The 18854-nt window shown below is 41.6% G+C and overlaps 1 protein-coding gene across 1 annotated transcript in view; it reads left to right on the top strand.

The window, feature by feature from the left end:
• ADAMTS17 (ADAM metallopeptidase with thrombospondin type 1 motif 17) overlaps positions 1 to 18854 on the top strand; it is a 173196-nt gene that overhangs the window by 133477 nt on the left and 20865 nt on the right. Inside the window, exons 18-20 of the mRNA XM_035554855.2 lie at positions 1647 to 1806; positions 3853 to 3988; positions 16441 to 16645. Coding sequence (XP_035410748.1) covers positions 1647 to 1806; positions 3853 to 3988; positions 16441 to 16645 — 501 coding nt within the window. The remainder of the gene's footprint in view (positions 1 to 1646; positions 1807 to 3852; positions 3989 to 16440; positions 16646 to 18854) is intronic.

Raw genomic sequence — 18854 nt, 5'->3', positions numbered from 1 at the left:
GGTGGAATACACTGGACTGACAAAGAGCCAGAAGCTTCAGTCAATCCATTGTGACCTGCATTTGAAACCAATTATACACACATACACATACACACACCAATTATATGTGGCTACGAAATTGCGTGAAATTGGTTTCATATGGGCCCTTAGATTCACTAGTCTTGCTCCCATATTGAGATAATAAGGATTTCTTTTTAGGGGCTGGTTTTTAATACTTGAGGCATTTCTCCAAGTGCATTGCTGTAAGTATATTTCTTGGAGAAATTGATGTTTGTGTAACTAGGCCTGTGCTAGACCTCCTTTTGGCAACAGAGGAGAACCAGACACTCCCAAAGCATAAAGATGCTTTAGACAAGGCTGATTGATCGATTCTGTAGAACAAGCTGCCTGTATCTCGTGCACTTAAAGAAAGCCAGAGCAGTACTTGAGCTCTGTGCTGCTGAATGCCTGGTATTTCTAATTGTGAAGAAAGTATATATATCCATCTTTGTAATGATGGCTAACTAGTTTCAACCTTGGCATTCAGTTCTGGTAGGAAGGCTCCCTCTGTAGCTGAAGCAAAATCATGCCTTTGTTTCCAACATCTTCTGGAAGATGTTTTTCTGCCTGGAATCGGCGCTGTGGAGAGCAACTCCCAGGTGCTGAGTTTGTGTTGCCCCACAGTGTTCACAGACCTCCAGGATGTCGGTGGCTACAAGCTGGACCCTTTATTTCAGCACATATCGTGGGGGATTTGGGGTTAAACGAGCATATGACAGGTTTAGTGAAATTATTGGTGAAGTAGGAGTGATTTCTGCCAATCTTAATAGGAAGCAATGATTGTTGAGATAAAATAGCATTTGTAAGTTTGCTTTTTTTTTCAATTGGGCATCTGTTTGCTTCATTTTGACAGCCCCTACTTAAAATATCTTTGCTAAGGTGCTGCTCCTGTTCCAGTAGGTGCCAAGAGCCAGCAGAATTCAACTGTCTAATGCTACTGAGATTATGAGATAATAAGTATAACACCACTGCATCAGCATTAAAGTAGTAATTCTTTGATATTTGTGTTAGAGTGATAATCCATGGGCCTGATACTGTATTAGGTGTCTTCTAGTCACTTCTGTCTTAAGCCAGTGGAAATGAGAGCCAAATGAAGCCCGACATGTAAATCAGAACAGGACCAGAACTGTCATTTGCCTGTGACGAACAGTTGAGCATTTTTCTCTGTTCCTCTGCATTTTTTAGTAATCAGTAAATTTCAGAGTAATAACACTAAAGATGTCACATGTCACTCCATGGGAAGTAATCAGTTTGCTGTCGAAAGCAGGTTTCACCTCCTTCCAGCAATGTGCGGGGGTATGAAAATACATATGCTGCCAGCAGCTGGATGATACAGCTCCACCTTGCCATCCTCAGGCTTCTGAGATGACAAAATCCTGCTCCTATAGCTTTCAGCAGGAATAGTCACCCTCATTTTCAGTGCCCTGGATTACCAACACTACTGTAATTTCAGGTTCCTAGATAAAGATTTGGTTGCCTTTCATGAAGTACTTATATTTGGGAAATATGGACCTGAAACAGCATTTCTAGCATTACTGTCTCTGCATTCTGTTAGCTTTCCCAGTTCACAGTATGTCTTAACGGTCTTTCTTTTCCTGCTGAACCAGGTGCTGTTATTTCATGACCAGAATTATGGAATTCATTATGAATACACCATTCCTGTAAACTATACTGCTGAAAACAGAAGCGAGCCAGAAAAGCAACAGGATTCTTTGTACATCTGGACGCACAGCGGATGGGAAGGGTGCAGCGTGCAGTGTGGAGGAGGTGAGGCCTTTAGGAAGCTTGGTGGGACTTGTACAGCGCCTGCAGACACCAGCCATTAGAGGTGCCTGCAGAAGGCAGTGTCACCAAAACATGAAGGAAGCTGGCCGTGGTGATGTATGTTGCCATGATGAACCCAAACGAGAGCTCGTTTTCACCAGCTCTCCCAGCTATCATCTGCATCCCCACAGTTAATTTTCACCCAGCATTTTGGCAGGGACACTGCTTTGTCGGCTTGTTACTCTAGGCTGGAACTGCACCTGGCTTAGTGCTCCACGGATGGCTCAAGGCGCTGTGTGCAGCCTCATATCTCAAACCTCCGTCACATTCTTGGAGTAGAGTTTCCACAGGTGTTCAGACATGTTTGCTGAAAGACATTTCCTTCCCCGGGGATGAAATGGGAGCAGTGCTGCTGTGACAACTCCTGGAGGATTGCATCAGACCCTCTTAATGTGGGGTGGACTTTCTGGGAGTACATTAGCACATTGCAAATCACACTTTTCAGATGATCCCTGAAACAGATTTGTTGAAACCCTCGGGGGGATTTGATGCCTTTGAAGCCAGAGGCCGGTTTGTCAGCCACTGTCAGTTGAATTTTCAGTGCTGGAAGAAGTTGGGTTTTCCCTGAGGAACGTGGATCATTTCCATGCGTTCTGGACAGTTTTTCTTCACAAGTAGACCTGGTTATCTATCATATTTTATAACACAGGAAAAGAGCGCTCATCTTCTTGTTTGCAGGTTCACTGCCTTCAGTATACTGAAATCATGGATTTTTTTCTGTAAATAAAACTTATCTTAAAATGGACAATTTTACTCATCTTTTAAAACGATTTGTTAGAGCCATTAAGCCCTCACCTGAAAGAGTAGTAAATTTGTTTGTGGCTTTTCTGAACTGTGTTACAAGCCTGCCACATATCTGAATTATATCAGTACCTGGCAACATGACTTCCACCAGCAGTAGCTTGAATGGCAATTGATCTCATATGCTTTGGTTGTCAGATGCTTTTATTACTTGGCCAACCTGGGAAGGGCCTCTTCCCTTTCTGCAGTTTGATCCTGAACTGCATCAATCAATTTAGCCATCAATAACTTCCATATAGACTTGTACAAATCCTGTATTAACAGAATTTGAGTTATTTTGAATTATCTGCTCTAAATCATGAACAGAGTCAATCTGTTGCGAACTGAGGGTTACAAGAAGAGGAGCTGAGAAAACAAAATAATTAGCAGCAAGGCAAAGTCATATGGTGCAGGAGTGGCATTTTCTTTGTCACGTCTGGTTACTGTCATGCTGCCTCATGACACCGCTTTCTGTCTGGCACACAGAGAAGAGCTGATCCTGGCGGGCCATGCTTCTGCTGTCTCAAGGAAATTGCTGATACACAAGAATTAGTTTGTTTGAGAAAAGTTGACTACTCCTGAGATGTCTCTTACTAGCAAGGTTTTTTAAGCAGCATAACTGGAGGGAGAGGAAGGTCAGAAATATTTTATTTTGGTGATTTAATTTCACCTCTTTGTGAAATACAAACAAACCCAGTTTATCACTCTTGAAGTCTCGTTACTCCTTTTCAACCTGACTCCTCCTGAACTGGGAGCAGCAAGAGGCAGCTGTCCTGTCATTAGCAGTCACCGAGGGGCGGGTGGTTGTGTCTCCAGTTTACATAGCTGGAGCATCTGTCCTGGGTGATTACAGGGCACTGTAACATGTGAAGGAGGAACCAGAAATGAAAGCAAATTGTTTTCAAGATTGTTTTCCCATTAAGCACTAGAAGGAGAAAGCCCAATGTGTTGTTCTTGTGGAGCAGTCAATTTTACAATTACTGGGGAGAGATTTGTAGCTTTTCTGAAGAAAAAAAGAAAACAAAAACACAAAACCAGAACAGTACAAAGGTAAGACAAGTGGAAAATAAGATTGCTTACAGTGTTTGTAGGGCTGTGTAGATTGCATCTTGTAAAGATGGTAGGGAGACCTAGTTAATGAGTTGACACGTTTTTGTTCTTAGCGACTAGTTTCCTGTTTTTCAGCATAGTTTTTTATTTGACTTACAGGCGAACGGAAAACAATTGTGTCCTGTACTCGAATTATTAACAAGACCATGACACTGGTGAATGACAGTGACTGCCAGCGAGTGAATCGCCCCGAGCCCCAGGTCAGGAAATGTAACACACACCCCTGCCAGTCACGGTAAGGAGTTAAAATAATAAAAACCAATATCCTTTTCCTTCACAAATCACCCATTTCACAAGTCTCCATCTGGTGAACATGGTGAAAATGTCTAAAAGCATTGGGACGCATTGTTAGCCACAGTAACCAGCTGTAATATTCATTTCCTTTTGTTGAGCAGATCAGATTTTCATTACCTCAGAGTCCATTTAATCTGTGACCAGTAAGTCCAGATTCCATGTGAGCTGCCTGCATGCATTGTCTGAGGATGGTTTTTTCTTTTCTTTTTGGCTGCCTCCTGGGAGACAGAGCAACTTGCAGCATAAAGCTAGACAAGATTGCAGTGAATGCATATCCGACCTTTTTTTTAAAAAAAAAAAACCATCACAGAGTAAGTAGGGTCTGATTAATTTTTGTAGCACACAGTGCTACAAATAACCTCCTGAACAGCCCACAGCCTTTAAACTTCGATAGCTTGTCTGCTGTGCTGCGTGCCTGATTTGTACGAGCAGAGTAGTTTAGAGTGGGAGTCTGCAGGCAAGGAGTGTCTTTTGTTTGTGTGAAGTTTGTTCAGTGTCTACCAACACCTGCATAGTTTTGGAAACATACCTGAACCTTGCTGAAGTCAAGAAATGACAATGAAACACATTTTAGATGCTTTCCTCAGTAAGAACGGTTTTCTGCATCAGTAGGAGTAATTAAAGCTTTAATAGTCGTAAGTTCTAAAAATAATAAAAAGATTTTCATTTGGCAAGCACTTTTAGCTGACTTAATTTTGTTGTGCGTTGTTATCAAAAATGGAGTTTCTGTCCAAAGTGACAAAACACAGAAAAGCAAATTAATTTGTTCTGTTTGTTTGCTAGCAAAAATGTTCACTCTTGGTCTGAAGCAATTTTTAGTCCACTTTTGATAGCAGTTAGAACACAGATTTAGGATAAAGCTAATAGAATACCTACAAAAGCCGGTTCAAAGCAACTTGATAGCTGTTGCATCTTGTACAGTCATAGAAGCCAGGGAAAAGTACCTACAAAGCTCATCCTGCTGGCAGAAACAGTAGGGGAAATGAGAAGCAGCACATTTCCTTCTGATTGAACTTGCGCTCTGATTAAAGTGCCCTGAAGCAGGGAAACGTAGTGTCAGGTAATCCATCAATAAGGATGGTTTTTTTTCAGATCGCGTTTTGTGCCTGCAGTGCCTATTACAGCTGTACAATATTGTGGCCATGCTGCTTTCAGCGGTTCTGAAAGGTGTAATGAGATAGCCTGTGTGCTTCTAGGTCTGTAAGGAGAGCCAGACTCTCAATGACTTCAAGGAAACAATATCATTTCCACGAGGAAGTTTCCTAAATGCAGATTCAGCAATGCTGGCATTTCTGTCGTGTCATTTTCTCTGAAAGGCAGAAACAAGGAGCATCTGCTTGTGTTTCTGCCCTAGCACCAAGTATTTCTTTTAGACCTTTTGTAAAGACCTTGGGAATAGACTGGAGTGAGTCAAGGTGATACGGAGGGGTTCAGGTGGTAGAGATGAAGAAAAGCAGCTTACAAAGCTTGGGAGGAAGTGAGAGGCTTTTGTCTCTATTAGCTGAATGCGACATAAAGAGGCCTTGCACATCAAAGTCTTGTAGAGCCTTAAGACCTGCAGTGACGTTTCTCAATGGGATCTCTGTGATACTGAGCCCTTGGTGAACTCTTCTCCTCGTTGCACATTTTCCTCATGGTATTGCTGCCTCTCCAGGGCAGCGACAGTGGGTTAGGTTGAATCACACAAAATCTCCTGAGAAAGAGCCAGTCCGTTCCCATGTGCAGATTGTGTTCTTTTGTGGATTCAGATTCAGCCCTTAATGTCGTTCCAATGCTGTACTCCCTTCTCCTGTATGGAGTTATCGTGCGATTTATAGCCACAGTTTAGCCCACTTCTCCTCAGGAGCAATTAGCACCAGTGCAGTGACACTCTTATTGGTACATTTTTTGTTGGAGCAATGACAGCAGACACCAAATGTGCTTAATGCCCAGAAAGGCCACAAAATCCTTGCTGATGATCTGACAGACCACACTCCCTCACTCCCTCCGTGTAGACCACACTTTCACACTTAACATGCTTTTGACTGGAAACATTTTTCAGAAGCACATTCTCCGTGCCTCTGTAGAATTTAAATTTCCATTTGCGTTTGCCCACCCAGATATTAGAAATGCATGCTTAGCATATTCTCTGACCAAGAACATCTTAAAGAAACCATTCTCTTCCACCATGTCAATGTTTTTTTTATAAGCCCTGAATTTGTTTTAGGGTTTCAAGTAAAATTACTGTAGCATCTTGTTACAATAAGGTCTTTTCTTGCTTCCACTCGGACCCAGCCCTTTACCTGAGCAGAAGAAAGAATAATGCTTTCCTTTCTGTAGTAGGTCTGCTCTGTTTTGTGTATTATTATCTAGATTTACACTTCTACTCAAAATGTAAGGGAATCATCTTACAGAGAATTTGTCTCCAGGGAAAGGTCTAATGTCCAGAGCACAAGACTTGGTCATAGGACACTCATTCTCTGTTGCTCTTTTGGCTACGCTGAGTGACTTACATTCATTATCCTACACTGTCCATTTGCTTCCTCTCTCGATCTGTGTGTAATGTGGATTGCAAACTCTTTGGGATGGAGTGAGATCATGTTGTATAAATGGAGGAGGAGGTTATTGCTGTTGAGATTGTAATAAAAATGAAAAACAATAACCTACATTACATATAAAGTGATCTGGAGAAAAAAAAAAGGTATGATATTAATAACAGTGTCTTTCTTCCAGCATGATCCCAAAGTGCTTTGCAAATTATACATCCCTTTGAACTTCTGCCACCTCTTGGGAGAGCCAAATAATGTGGGGCAGGGGACAGTAGTTTCATGAGGCCAAGGAGAAGATTAGAGCTCTGCAACTGCATCCCAGCATCCGAAAAAAACAAAGCAGGATTGGAAAAAAGGATTGGATACACTGACATGTTTTAAAATTAAACGTCAGACTACAGAATTTTCTTAAGGGTTTTGTTGAAACTGGCAAAAATGAAAGAATCTTTCATTCTTTATTATTGTTACTCTTTCACCTTTTAAAAAAATGCCTCTTTTTCTTCCTATTTTATTTTTTATGTTCCTTGACCCTCTTTTTCCATTAAATTCTTTACAGCTTCCTTTCCTGTCCCAACTGCACCCTATTAGCACCTCTTTATTCTAATCCTTTGCCTAGCTCTTTAGATATTTTTTACAAAACCCTGCTGTAACCAGATGGAATCTGGATTCTTGCATGCGGTGCGTATGGGTTGTTTCCAGCACACTGAACACCAACCCAAATATATAGGCAAACCCAGCACTCATGTTGGCACCAGACTCAGAAATCACAGATCACATCAGCTGTTATTACTGAAAACATAGGTCGGCCAGTGGCCACACACTTCAGCATGCATGGTTGGGTCTATGAATATGGAATTGCTCCCCTCTAATGCAGGAAGAGAACCAAAAACACATGAAATTTCCCAACTGTTAGATTTGTTGTGGCCTGCATGCAAACACTGTTAGTCTTCCTCCTCTTTGCTGTAACAGATTTTAATAGAGTTGAAGTTCTTTCAGGGACCTGTTGAATATGTGCTGTTCCTACACAGATGCTTAACAACAGCATGAACAGCCAGAAATCCCTGCCATCATCTGCAGAAAACCACAGGAGACCTGAGCCCTTATTTTCACTGCTCAGGACTTGAAAGCACCTCTGAGTCAAACGGTTAGTTTTCTGCTACTACCATGTCATACACTAGTTTCCATAAGCCAATTTTGCTCCACAGTTTATTATTTCCCTCGCTGGAAGGCTTTTCTGTGACCTTGCTGTTCATGTGGGTCAGGATCTTTTATTTGCGGTCTTAATTATTCGCTGTCCTTTTTCAGCTACTTGTTCTTGCATCAGCACTGTTTATTTGCTTATGTAGTTTTCTCCTGCCCTAGCTTTTTTCTGTATGCTTAGTGGCGTACGATAAAACAAACCAATTTATCTCCTTCTGTCATTTTGCTGGGGTAAATCCATTACTTTTAACTGCTTCTTGGATGAGAAACTGTCCATGGAGTCTCACTTCCCTTCTGTGCTACTGCTCTAATTTAAATTATTTAAATGCATCCTTTCAGGGCATAGGTGACCAGAATTGTGTTGGAAAATCTCATCCTCGGTTTCGTCTAGCCCTTACACAGTTGCATTCGTACTTCCTGCCTTCATTGGCAGCAACTCTCCTGACGCATTCTTTGCTTTTTTCATGGCTGTATCACATTTGTGGCTTAGAGTCATTCTGGATGTTTTCCTCTTCATTTGTTTCAACATATGAATCTTACTTTAACATGGACATGCTTGTTACTAGTCCCTAAGCACACAACCTTGCACTGTGTACTATTAATTTTCAACATAGCTTTTTTATTACAGTACTCAAGGTTGGTCAGTTCTTCTTGTTACGGTATCCTAATGCTCCTTTGCATTGACAATGCTTCCAGACTCTGTATTGTCAACAGTTTCACCAGTTTTTCAACAGTTTTCTTCCTTTTGTGCCAAGGTCATCAAAGGAAGACAGATCTTTCAAGAAGTCCCCTGGTAACTAATCTAAATTTCCTTCATACCTGATACTACCTTTAAAGCACTACACTGTGGCCAGCTCTCACCTTCCATGCACATTGATATCCATGCTTTCCAGCATATGACCAGTTTCTCCAACTTACATAAGCATTTCTAATACAGCAAAAGGAGTTCTTCACTGGTAACTAAATAGATTAAATCTACCACATTTCCGCTCTCTGGAAAAGCAGTTATTTTAATCAAAGAAATACACTCAATTAGTTTTGCCTGGTCTGCCTGGAGGAAGCCTATGTTGCATTTTTCCTATTTTCCATTTACCACTATGTCATTGATTATTGTTTCCCTCTAAATCCATTCTAAAAACTGGCATGCTACTGACATGAGGCCTGTCGTTACATGGATCACTTCTTTCTTTCCTTCTTTCCTTCTTTCCCTCTTTCCTTCTTTCCTTCTTTCCTATTGCCACTTTTCCATCTGTGGGCAGGAATCCAACACTGCTTTCCAAGGGCTCACACACTGCAGTGATGCCTGCTGGGGAGAAAATTAAGCCAGTTGCAAGGGTCAGCCAAGACTCCAGCTGGCTCAGCACCTTGTAGGCTTGCCCAAAAGGCTAGTGACTGCTCGAAGCATGGGTGCCTTCGTGTGCGATGGTTGATAGTGCCTGCCACTTGGTCCCCGGTCTGGTTTAAGCTCATGGTGCTTGCTTGTAAGATTCTTACTGTCTGAGAGCCTGCCTCTCCCTTTAGACTCCATCATAAACCCGTGATGATACGCAAGAATGCAGTCCTACAGAGCAAACACTGTCCTCATGGATGATGATGGTCAGTAACAAAGTGAAAATCATTTTGCGTGCTATGACCTGGGCTGTATTCAGATCAGCCTGCCTGCCTGCTGTGTTTGATCAAGTCTCCTTGATTCCAGGCTGTTTGCACCATATTTATTTGTATTATCATCACACATAGATGAGGAGCAGAACAGTTTTGATTTTATTTTGTGGGGTCTTGCAAAAAACAGAATTTGGGGGAGCTATCTGATGGGAAACTCCTGGAGAAAGCTGGCATATTACTTGCAGGACTGTATGGAAATTATACTAAACTGGAGGGACTTATGGGGAGTACCTGTTAAGAGAAGGGACTAAGCTGGACACTTTGTATTTAATTATTACAAATTCATATGTTCTTTCATTAATGTGTTCAGACTCTTTTGGAACCGGTACAAATCTTTATCATCCATAAGGTCCAGTGGCAAGGAGTTCAAGACCTTACCTGTGCCTTGTGCTAAGACACATCTCCTTTTGTGTGTTCTGAATTTGGTTACATGAAAAAAAAACCAGCTATGGGGATGGTTTCAAATCATTTTAGCCTGGAAATCTGGCATAAATAGTAATGTTAGCACCCTGTGATCCAAGGAGGCACCACGTAAGAGCTCATTTTGAAGCACTTCCCAAAACTGGAGTTGGGATCTCCAGAATCAGTTTGAGCTTAATGAATTTGCCAGGACTGCGCTGGACACGGTGCGAGACACGGTGGCTGCCGGCGGCTGAGCGAGCAGGCAATGCTGCGCCCTGGTGGCTGCTCTTCGGGGAAACCCGCCTGGGCTGGAAACCTGCAGGTCTCCGGCAGGTCTTGCAGAAGCCAAATGCTGTAGACCAGAAAGCCTTGTATAAACTGGGCACCCTTGTGAGTAGCTGCTGTGGGTATCTGCTGTCCTACCGTGGGCACGTCCGGCTATCAACCAGCCACTAGAAGGAGACAAAATCATGCACGTTCCAGGTTGTAGGCAGCTCATCGAGTACAGCAACAGGCAGTCAGGAGTTAATTAGCTACTGAAAGGCCTAAAGATGTTTCCAAGCAAATCCAGCAACCCAACTCAATGAGGCAATTCTGGAAAAGAAGTAAGAGAAAAGGCTTGGGAACAAGCAGAGGATAAAATTAGGAGGGCTTGTTGGCTACTGGTAAATGCATTTACATCAAATAATTTGAGATGAGTGGCTGGAGCAGAAGTTCATTTGGCATTGGTTTTCACATGGAGTCATGAGACAGGTTTCTTAGCTTTGGTGTAAACACCCAGGCTGGCTTACATCACAGTTTTTCCCGTTACAATGTTTGACTCAACAGCCTGATGTTTGAACATCGCATTGTTTTAAAATGTTAAATGATCTGTGCTTCTTTGGTTTGAGGCTCTTGAGGCCAAGCATAGTCTTTACCCACAAAGAAGGATTAGCAGGATAATCTAGCAAAATATTTAATTATGAGTGAAATTCACCCCTACTGCTGCCTGCGGTAATGCTCTGCACGCTGCTTATATCCTGTAGTGCGAGCTGAGGAGAACACACTGCCTTCCTCGAGTGGCAGAGAACGGAGCTGGCCATCAGCTGCCCCATCACAGGTACACCAAGCATGGAGCAGGACAGGGGTAACTCACTGCAAAAGGGCTTGGAGGGTGCTGATTTAGTGTAGCAAGGCAGCTGCAAGCAAGAAGGACACCTACTCACACCAGTGCCACGCTGAGTCCTTGTAGTCGGAGTGATCTGCTCAGTTGGAGGGAGGAGGGAGGAAGAACACAAAGTCTTTGGCATAAAAAAAACTTCCCAAGGTGCACGTAAATTATAAAACAGTGTCCATGATCCTATGATCGTATAATTGGTGGGAAATTAAAAAAAATAAAGCTGTCAAAATGATAATCACCAAAGAAAAAAAAAAAGAAATCTGTGTGAGTGAAAGTTGGCAAGTCTGCTAGCAGAATGACTACTGTACTGGAAAATTACTGAGCACTGTTTATAAAGGCAGTCAGACAGGAATGTTAGTCTTGGAGTCCTACTTTCAACATCAGCAGCTGTATTATTCTACTAGATTCCTTGTACTTTTTTCAAAAAAAAAAAAAAAAAAAAAACTTCTAGTGACTGGGTGTGGCACAACCTGTTCCCAAAAATCCAGATTCACCTGGTTATTTTGACCCCAGAATAGCAGAGATGTAGCAGAGAGCTTCAGAAGTGCATGGGGAGAGAAAGACACAATAGCACAGTGTGTGTGTTTCATGGAAATCATAAGTCCACTTGTAAACAGTGTTTTCTTGCCTCTACATATTGAAGCATGAACTTAGTTTGATAGCTGTAAGGAAAAAATATCTGGCTATCAGTTCCATGTGACTAATTCTCAGAAATCTTTTCCAGTTCTGCTCGCTACAATTATCCAATGTGAAATCCTGGCACCAGTGAATTTAGTTGGAGTTTGCATAACTTCAGTGGAGCCACAGTTTCACCAAGGTGCCTTAGAAAACCGAGAGCAACTTAACATGATCTTGCATCACAAACTGGTGCTAAAGACAACCAGCTCTAACTCGAGATGGAGTTATCCTCACCTAGACAGTAATTCAGTGGTGTGTGTTAAACCTAAAGGTGCATAATAAAATCTGTTACAATGCTGAAAGTGTACTACTGCTTTAGATTAGTTTCTCACAAGTGCTTTTTCAGATTAGCATCAGTGTTTAGTGTCACATTTCCTCTGATACTTTATTGAGCAGTAGTGCAAGCTCTTAAGTAGTCGTAGCAATCAAAAAGCAGGTTTATTAAATATAGAAAAATGAGTGTTATTGCAACTATATCTTTGGTCACATCAATTCTATTACTAGAAAAACAGGGAAATGAATTTCAGTGTAGCATTAGAGATAGAACAGAAGTAACAGAAGCCCTGTAGAGAGCTCAGACATTGGTCTTCTGCACAGCTCAAGACAGAAATAACTAAGAGAAATTTAATGGGCTGCGATATTTATCCTACAACGTGCAATGTCTTTATGTTATAAGAGGATAGAAATCTCTGAAAAGTGACCTTTTGTCTTTTGATTTCACTCCTCCACCCCATCCTTCAGCCTTGATCCATTTTATCTTCACAGTGTGTTTTCCCAAATCTCTAGCTACAATTTCATTTCTAGCTACAGTTCATTTGCAGATATTTATCTCCCCTAGGTTCATGTACGTAGTGCAATAGATGCTAGTTGTTGGTGGTTTTTTTTTTTCATAGAAAATGGGGGAGTCTTCGTCAAGTAGGTAGAGTGAATAATTCAAGGTTAATGACTAATCCAGAGCATAGAAAGATCAAATGATGAACTGAACCTCCAAGAGATATTTCAAGTTTGCTCCAGGGGGCTGCCAGATGATTGTTGCCAAAGAAGATTAGAAGAAGAACTCCAATTCCTGAACAGAGATACTGAGAGGTCAGAGGTTGAGGAAGACTCAGAAGATAAAGATTTAAAACAGCCCTCTCAGATTGCATGTCCTGCCCATCCCAGCCTTTTGAGGCTATGGATAAACACCCTTCTGGGCATTTTTAGCTAGAAAGACAGACACAGACTGGGTTAAAAAAAAACTGTGCTTAAAAGCTCATCACTTTCGTCCTAAATCTAACCACCAGCAGGGATCATCTAGCTCTTGAATCTTCTGCAGAGGTAAGATTACAAAAAATAATGCAGTGGATAAAGCCATCGCTTGGATTGTGAGAAAGATGAATGTGTTTGTCACATAAATCACTCCTTGTTGGAAAGAGGACGGGCTCTCCTGTACTCCATGTAGAGCAATCACATGGTCCAACAGAATATGGGTTATATCCGGGGAGGGAAAAACTAAATGGAAAAGAACGGCGGTGTCGAGCAACCCCTAAGATCATTTTACCAGCTTAAAGCATAGCTGGAAGCCAAATGGTCTATATGATACACACCTGGCTTAGTGTACAAGAGTTAATTGCCTTAGTTAATAATACAGAGCTGGCTTTGTGTTGTATGTTAGAATAGTGGAATTATTTTTGACATTGTCGTAAGAAAAATACTTCAGCTTTTTACAGATGAAAAATAAGTCTCATTCTTAAACTCATCCAGGTGTGTTCAAAAGGTGTAATGACAGTGTAGAGAGGAAAATGTCTGTAGTGTAATTTAATAGTAACCATAATGCGGTATTATTTGTGCATCACATTTTTCTTGCCAGTTAATATATTACCTGTGGATAGTAATTTTGCTAATAGCTTGCTGAGCATTCTTTTACCAAATGTGAAACAGGCAGGAATTTCCGTATTTAATCACTTCATCCATAAATCCTTTGTCTTTCCTCTTGATAGTGAACGATGATGTTGAAATACAGTCATAGTGATTTTTTCTCTTTCAGGCGCTAAAATAATATTTTCAGCTGCCTATGAAGGGGGCTTTGGGAGAACTGTGGGGGAAGATCAGGGCCCTGCTAGTACTGCACATAGGATTCGCGTTTCCTTGTTTGCCAGATCTTTTTATGAACTATTGTACCAAGCAGAGATTTCACTGAGATGATGAAGTTTGGCGGTAAAGCAATCATCCCCTTGATACTTTTGAAAATATCCTACCTCAATGACATTAGCATTCTTCAAACATTTAATCTGGCTTTTGTCTCTCAGACCTGAATCTAACTCCCCACCTCAAAATAGCCTTTAATTGCAAAATGTTTGGATTCCTGGTTAGCAGCAGCTGTCCCGGGTAGGTCAGGGTGCTCCATGAGGTTTCAGAGATCCCTTACAGTACACCCCCACCTTCTTTGCAACCACTGGTGGACTAAGGCTTGGCTCAGGGAGAGATGTAGGGGATCTGTAGCTGAGGCTGGCCATAGGGAAGTCACTCTGACAAAAATGCTGAAGGTGATTTGATCTTCACTGCAGACTAGATCTGAAATGACCTGAGCCACAGCTTTCTGTTGATTATCTGGGTTTTGGCTCATGCTCTGTGCAGTCATTCTTCTCACGATGATATTTACTCTTTCTGTGCCAGTTACCTAGTCACACTCTGTCCTATCTATGCTAGAGCAGCACTACCTAGAGATGACTGACCAGGGTAAAAGAAAAAAAAGAATTTTTCTTCCTGAAAGGAAAGTAATAACCTGACTTCTTGGGGCATCTTGGAAATAGTTGGCACGCAGTGTGCTGCCCATCCTAAATGGAAGTACACAGACAGCCTCTGCCAAGAACGCATTTTTATCTTTCTTCTTTGCTTTCAGTCCCTTTCCCTATTTCTTCTGCCAGTAGCCGTAGATCACAGTGAGAGTATGGTGCTGCAGTGAATATTAGTTCAGCGGAGCCTGTACAGAAACCCTTCCTGGCCCGGTGACTCACATTCAGCTCATAAAGCAAAGTCACTTTTTCCCCCTTCATGCCCCTGTTGCGCGGTTCCTTCACCCGGGTAGATAGCTGCTTCCACATTTGCTCTGACAGGGCACGGCCCAGCTATTAATTTTCATGAGCACTGATTTCCGCACTTGAAGGCTATTTTTGTCAATCTCTCAGTCCCAGCATTTGATTACCCCGCTGGCATTTTCCCATACCATAAGCAAAATACCAAGCACTCAGCCACAGAGATGCGCCAAAACTACTGTCTAGAGAAACATGTTTGGTGTCTTGCCAGCTGTTTTAGCCAACAGAAATTCACAGATGTGTCAACTGCTTTAATGCAAAGAAACGTTTGAGTGTGGCCCTCTTCCACAAAATGCAGGTGGCCAGCCTGCCCGGTCCCATTCAGCCCAAACCAACTGGCTTCTGCCTTCACTGCCAGTGCAGCCATCGGTGCTGTCACACCAGTCTGCAGTCAAAGCAGTTGGCAAATGAATTCCTGACAATTGCACCAGATGAGGATGTTTCTGCAAGTTGTGGTGAACTGATTTGTCTGCATTCGGGACTGGCAAAATGAGAAATAATTGTCTGATTTTTGTATGAGAAGTTAGCAGCAACTTCCAAAGAGGTGTGGCTGTACAGTTGGCATGTGTGATGTTCTGCCTGGACTAGTGGAACCTATAGCAAAACGGAATAATATTTCTAAGCAAACTTCTGGTTTTGAGAAGTCTTCTTTAGGTCACTTTACATAACATGCAACCTGGGATTGGGTGACAAGTAAGAGATTCATGGTATAAGGGTACTAATCTAGGTGACAGCCCTAAATAACAGTCCAGAAGGTCAATTACCTGGTGATGATAGCCTTCCGGAGCACAGTGCCTGCGCGGTTATTGTTCCAGTCATTCACATCATCCAGGAATGCCTGTAATTACAGAGAACATGTTCCTCACTGACAGATTACAGGAAGCATGAAGATGGATGCTGCTTGTCTTTAGGAAATAATTGTCCCTCCCTACATACTTCCTAACACAGATTCTTTAAAAATATTGTATCCACTGCCACGTAGGCCAGCTATAACCACAGCGGTAGTTCCAGTGCTTACTGGGCTCATTATGGAGCCTTTCAGTGAGCCTTACACTGAGCTAGAAGACAACGGAGAGAAATTGCCTCATTTTCCTTGCATGTCCAGAGCAGGGACTGCCTTACAAGTGCATCCTTTACACTGGAGGAACCCAGACACCTCACAGCATTGTGCTGAGTGTTTGCCAAAGAGTCTTTAAAGAGAAAACAAAGCAAACAAGCACACTAAAATATGCCTATGTAGTTTTTCTCAGCACATTTGATCAAAGGGGAAGCCAATGGCAACTGAAATGTGCTTACAAAGTAAATGAGTCCCAAAGGCTCAGAGAAATGATCCAGATTGTTTTCTAGCACATCCCTGTGAGCTATGACGGTGTTGAATCAACATTGCAGGTTCCTTTCTAGTGGGCAAATTTTGTATTGTTAAGTATTTCTTGAGCCTTGGCAAATAAATGCAATTCAGATTTGCTAGGAATGGACATAGCCAGTTAGTCCCCATTTTTAAGGCCCTTGATGCCATCAATTTCAAACAGATAAGATTCCAGTGAAACATCCTGGAAAGCCCAAAACTGTGAAAAGGGAAATATAACCACAAATCTAGGAAGAGTTGCCAATTTCGTGCTGTTTTTAAGTGAAGCATAATGTTTTACCCCTCCTTTTTTTTTTTAACATTCCTTCTCTGTCTCCTTCCCAGGTGGGTGACTGGCCATTGGAGTCCCTGCTCTGCCACTTGTGAGAAAGGTATCCAGCACCGGGAGGTGACTTGTGTCTACCAGTTGCAGAATGGCACCTACGTTAACACGAGAGACCTCTACTGCCTGGGCAACAAACCAGCAACAGTACAGAGCTGTGAAGGACGGGACTGCCTCTCTATCTGGGAAGCATCAGAGTGGTCAAAGGTAGGAGGAACTTGATTCAAGAAAGGATCCAGACAGCACACAGCTCTGGATACACTGGCCCTAATCTAGCTAAAATTTAAACGTGTTCTCACAGTCAGCATACGCGGTGCCTGTTAGTACTGGGGCACTCGGCATGATTGTGTTTTGTTGAGATGATCAGTTGGGAGCCGAGGTTTGTATCCCATACCAGATGAGCTATTAAGGCAGGTTTTCAATATCATGCTATAGTAACTGTATCTTTCCATCTGAAAACTCTGACTACCGAGGAAAAACATTTCACTGACCTGAGGCCAGAAGTGTAGTAACCCACCAGGTCTTCTGGCTCAGTTTAAGTGCAGTTTGAAACAAATACCAGATTTATCAAATATCTGCATGATACAGAGAATGTATGGTCTTTGGGCCTTGTCCAGCCCTCTTTTATGCAATTCCTGGAACATGAAAAAGCTGGTTATACCTAGTTTAAAGGTGCATCTCCACGTAGTTGCAGAGAGTTACAAAATTATTCTCAGATACTATAAACACATTTCAGAGACCAATAAGGTGTCTAGACAGCCTGCATTTTGTTTAGCAACAGAATAAACTGGGAGTGTGCCTACAGTTCATGTCCAGGACTCAGCTAATGTAGGGGAACTTTGTCTGTACCTTGTGAGTAACAGTCCTAATAGATTTTCCATGTTAGTTTTGATATCGTATCTGTTAGGCTCATCTGAATGACAAAAAGATAATTTCAGTCTTGGTGCAGCGCTTATAGCTCTGCCAGTCTCATTCCAGACTGGCTGTGTTGCGGGGCTGTCCAGCAACAGCCATTTCTGTGGGAAGGGTATTTCCTTGTTTTTCATCTCTGTTTTGAAACAGTGAGCTCCTGTTTAAAGCATTGTCAAAGAACTTTCACAAAAAATTATTGTTAGAAAAGTACTTAAAAGTCACAGAAGCACAGGATACAAGGGATCTGGCACTGAGGAACAGTGTCTCTTAACAAAAACACAGTGTGATTGCGTTGTCCACCTTTTGAACAGAAAATCTTTGTTTGGCAAGTGAGATAGTTAACTGAGAGCAGTGTTTCCTTTCAGTGGGGCACTGTACCTGTTCACTAATGCATGAGATGCTTTTACTTTCTGAGTCCTTTCATTTCAAAAGATGTGGAGAAATGCACCAAAGTTTTAATAATTTCTCTGATAGGTCTTTTATGTGTTACAGAAATAACCCTTTCAGATTATGCCCACTTTATTCCTCATAGCTAAACCAGCTGAGCTCCAGCAATACTTATGGCTGAGACTGGTCTTCTCATGGTGCAGCTCCTACCTGTTTTACATGGTGAATTTTGTTGTCAGAGTGTTTGTGGTCTTTTAACAATCACAGTTGCTTCTATGTTCTTTTTATTAATTGGAGTAAGGCAAGTTACAGAATATTTTTTCCAGAGTGGAAATATTCCGTATCTGTGAGTACTTAACTAATTTGCAAATACATAGTATTTTTAGATTAAAAAAAAAACAACAACAACACTTATTTACTTTGATACTGTTGTTGGGACAGTAATTGGTCACTTATGATTTTAAATCTTCTCCAGGCACGTTTGTGCTATTATGCAGCACAGCTGACTCTAGGACAGGTCTGATGCTCTGCCAGTTTGAACACATCTCATACCTAGAACTTCCTTCAGTGGAAATCACTTTAATCCTTAACATTTTAGTCTGATGTTGTGAGTAAACATCACAGTGATATCGTTTTATAAATCGATTTTCTTATGTATGTTACTGAATTTTGGTTATACAACAAAAAACGGTTGAGCACATTAATGTCTGGTCCCCAATCAAAAAAGTGCGTTCCCAAAGCAAATTCCAATACAATTCTCAGTGTGGAAAAAATTAAATTCCGTTTTTATTGCCAAACACTTGAGATTGTTTTGGACAAAGTACCACACAGTCCATTTTTAATGACAGAAATAGAGATCGTCACAAAAAGGTAAATGTTTCTATTGTTAGTGGAAAAAAAATAACGGATTTCCTTAAAATAAAGGAGCTGCAAAATTGTGATGCTCCTTTACAAAACCTTGTGGAATCTGACTAAGTCATTTGTTAATAAAGACCTAATGATCTAAGCTGGACACTCAGGGACTGCATATATTATTTAGTAGACTATCCTGTTTTTTATATCTCTGTAAAATCTATACATTAAAAACCTTTTCATGACAACAGGACTTCAGGAAAGA

Source organism: Cygnus atratus, chromosome 11, assembly GCF_013377495.2.
Source record: "Cygnus atratus isolate AKBS03 ecotype Queensland, Australia chromosome 11, CAtr_DNAZoo_HiC_assembly, whole genome shotgun sequence".
Classification (NCBI taxonomy): Eukaryota; Metazoa; Chordata; class Aves; order Anseriformes; family Anatidae; genus Cygnus; species Cygnus atratus.
This window is presented reverse-complemented; position numbering and strand designations above follow the sequence as displayed.